Source organism: Octopus bimaculoides, chromosome 13 (assembly GCF_001194135.2).
Source record: "Octopus bimaculoides isolate UCB-OBI-ISO-001 chromosome 13, ASM119413v2, whole genome shotgun sequence".
Lineage (NCBI taxonomy): Eukaryota > Metazoa > Mollusca > Cephalopoda > Octopoda > Octopodidae > Octopus > Octopus bimaculoides.
In genome coordinates, this window is record NC_068993.1 from 5598225 (window position 1) to 5602134 (window position 3910).

The 3910-nt window shown below is 33.4% G+C and overlaps 1 protein-coding gene and 1 long non-coding RNA gene across 2 annotated transcripts in view; one reads left to right on the top strand and one right to left on the bottom strand.

Moving 5' to 3' along the window:
- Positions 1-3910, bottom strand: part of LOC128249261 (uncharacterized) — a 7934-nt gene that overhangs the window by 2713 nt on the left and 1311 nt on the right. The gene's annotated exons all lie outside the window — the stretch shown is intronic.
- Positions 164-3910, top strand: part of LOC106872416 (transmembrane protein 185B) — a 22114-nt gene continuing 18367 nt past the window's right edge. The window contains exon 1 of the mRNA XM_014919412.2: positions 164-405. Within this exon, the coding sequence (XP_014774898.1) occupies positions 362-405 (44 nt within the window). The 5' untranslated portion in view covers positions 164-361. The remainder of the gene's footprint in view (positions 406-3910) is intronic.

Consider the following 3910-nt stretch of genomic DNA (forward strand, 5'->3'; position numbering starts at 1 on the left):
TATATATATATATATATATATATATATATGTACACACACACATATATATATAAATATATATACATACACTAATACACATGTATATATAAGGCGTAAGGGACATATTTGTTTATTTGGTTAAATTGCTATTTGTGAAGGCGGTAAGCGGCCGACGGTGAAAAAAAAAAGAAAGGAGGGCATCACTCTGGCGTCGCCTGGTGTAAAGTGTTGGGTGTATATATAGATATATATATATATATATAGGTATATATATATATTTATATATACATAGATATATACATTTATGTATTATATGTGGTGTATATAAGTGGAACAGTCTTTCGCATATTTCCACTGGGTAGACATATCTTGCCATGATGTGATGGCCATGAATTTGAGAAATCTGTTCCAGGATTTTAACCCTAGGTAAGTAGAACTGCCGCCTAGGAAAGGCATACGTACACACACATACATATATACTCCCTTATATACATTTGTGTTGACTTATAGATTGCTCTGGAAAAGCACTCATTTACACGTATACCTACCCCGTCCTACATATATATATTTATATATATATATACACACGCGACCTAACAACCTAGGAAAGGCATACGTACATACGTACACCCACGTATACATCCACATATATACACACACACCATATTTATGTATATATATATTTATATAGCCTAAAGGAATGTACACGTGTGTGTGTGTATACATACAGTCTAAAGAAAAGTACCCATGTACACCTCTATCTATGTATCTATCTATCTATTAATCTACCTATCTATCTCTATCTATTTATTTATTTATTTATCTGTCTGTCTATCTATCTGTATGTGTGTATATAGTCTAAGAAAGGTACACCTACACCCACATAGTGTCTATGAAAGGCACAATCACAGAGACACCCACACACATACATAAATATACACGCGTTTAGCAAATATACCGAAACATCAACCTTTTAGAAACAGCAGCTAGATATCCTTTAAGTCACGCCATTCTCCTGCTTTTAAAGCTAAGAGGGAAGGACACTCTAGATATTGCTGTCTTAGGTATACTATGGTTGTTTTTTTTCTTCTTTTAGAAAAAAATTTGACCGATGGAACATCTGTAATCATTATAAAGGCTAATTCAGGAACTAACTCTATATCGTCGCCAACGATGGGGGTCTATGGACGTGCTAGAAATTGTAGTCAAAACTTTGTTCCAATGACACCTTACTGTTATAGAAAAAGGAAGTACACGTTTGATAGTGTAATCTTAGGTAGGTTACGCTTGACTTTAGGACGAGATGGTCATAGCTGGAACGCTGAATTCGATAATGAGAGGTTAGAAGGTTAAACAATACCTTAAAGATATGGATAGTTTTTACATCTAGATTATATTTTAAACATTAACACTGATTAAGTTTAGTTTGAATGTACCACACATTGTCCCTGCATATGTGTATACGTATAAGTGTATGCATGTGTAATTATATATATATACATATAGGTGTATATATATATATATGTATACATATAGGTGTATATATATATATACATGCATATAGGTATATATATACATGCATATAGGTATATATATACATGCATATAGGTATATATATACATACATAAGGTATATATATATATATACTTACATACATATAGGTATATATATATACATACATATATGTATATACTTACATATAGGTTTGTATATATATATATATATATATATATATATATCTATGTATACGTATAGTTTTATGTATGTGTGTATACGTATATGCATGTGTGTAAAAATTTATTGCATATGTGTGTGTGCATATATGTGCGCGCGTGTGTATGTATATAATTGTTTTTTTTAACCCTTGTTCTGTTTGCTTCAGAAGAATCCTGAGTTCTTCAGATGCGTCTGGGACGCGAATTTTTAATGTTTTACTGAGATTATAAACACATAACACCGTTTTCCATCATCAACTTTGTCTTTGATCTAGAACAACATTCATTGAACATGTATTTTTTCTTTTCCATTTCATCTTGGATTGCATGTATGAACTATATATATATATTTATATTCGTCTTCTTCCTTTAGATGTGATATGAAGATTGGCTGCTTTTTGTAGCAGGTCGAACAAAGCAGAGACGCCTTTGTTGTCACCTTACAGACATAAATATAAATATACACATACCTATATAAACACTCGCTTACACACATACATAATTACTTTATATAGTTTGTGTACGAATCTAGTCTTGTTGCTAACACCAGTTAAGTCCCAACTTCACAATGTTTCGGATTATTTCCGTATAAATAAGTAAAAATCAAATAAGAATGACAAATTCGAAATTCCGGTTAAACGTGGGAACCTATATGCATGTGGTCGTCTAACCTGCTAAAAATAGCAACTAAATCCCCTTCCCCATTCCGCTCAGATAACACCAAACAGATTTTTGAGACATGATATTTTGTCTTTTGACCTTACATAATCGTTTATTTCTTCCTCTGCAATGGTATGGTAGTGTTGTTTGTGTCTGTGTGATTGGAATAGGTTAACACCTATTGGTGACCAATGATTTTGACGGCATAACTACAGGTTGGTGACCCTCTCTGGCTGTGTTTCCGCTTAACTTTATTAAAAAAAAAAAAGATTCTTTTAATGAAATTTTGAGGGGATACATTTTCGAGACTGTAGATTATGTAATGTTAAGGTTTCAAACACCTAAATCTTTAAAAAAAATGTAGTGAAAACTGTTGATAGTTACAAACTCAAAGAAGATGAAGAGTAATGAATAATTCTTTAAAAAAAAATAGTTTTCTGAATTTTATCAATATAATGGTAATCTGTTCCCTCGAAAACGTATCTCTGCAAAATTTCATCAAAAAACCCTGTATTCTCCCGCAAGTTATGAAGAAACATTAGTGTTGCCTCAATCTATAGTTATCTGATCCGCTACCGACGCAGCGTCTACGTGGTCGCCAGACCTGCTAGAAACAACAACACTGTCTTCCTGAAATCCCACCCTAGTGTTTTAAACAAGGGAAAACTATATACGGACGTGATGGAAGTGGCTGGAATATCTGTCGGTCATAGATTTGTTAAATGAGGACTAACAAGCCATTTGATGTCTTCATAAAAGAGACACCTACGTGGAACCGCCAGTTCACTATACACACGAATTATATTCTCTCTCATCAACAAGTGCGTGTTGGAACAACTTTAATGTTTATACATACGTACACTTTTTCATTACCTTTTAGGGAATTTATATATTTCCCAAAATTAATGTCTCATCAAATTTTAAAATATATTCTTTGAGGAGAAAAGATAAAAATAAGGTCAGCGTTATTTAGTTACGGCCCTTTACGTTACGAGTTCAAATCCTGTGGAGGTGAACTTTGCCTTTCATTCTTCCGGGATCAATTAAAATAACGTGCTACTCGAGCACTAAGAACATAACAGTTTTATATTTCTACATGTGAAAAGAATTATACAATAGGAGTTATTTCAAAATGGAAAAAAAGAAATGTGGTGCGAGATTACAGATGTGGGAGTCTAGCTGATTTGAATCCAAACAAAGCGATTGTCCGTCTGCTAAATGTGTGTGTTGTTACTTTCCGTCTGTTGTTAAGCTCTGAATAAACAAACCCACTTGTGAAGTTGACAGCACTTGTGTGTTGTTAGCCAGGTTTATTTCTGGGGTGAGTGTGTCTGCGCACAATCACACTACCATGTTGTGTCTGCCTTACGAGTATTGCTCGACTTATTTCTTCCTCACCTTTCTCCCCATTGCTGTGTGTGTCTCTCTATTTGATATCTATCATCTCTCTCTCTCTATATATATATATTATATAGACATTAGCCCCTCCTCTCATATATATATATATATATATATATGAGAGGAGGGGCTAATGTCTGGTTGTACACATGCATACA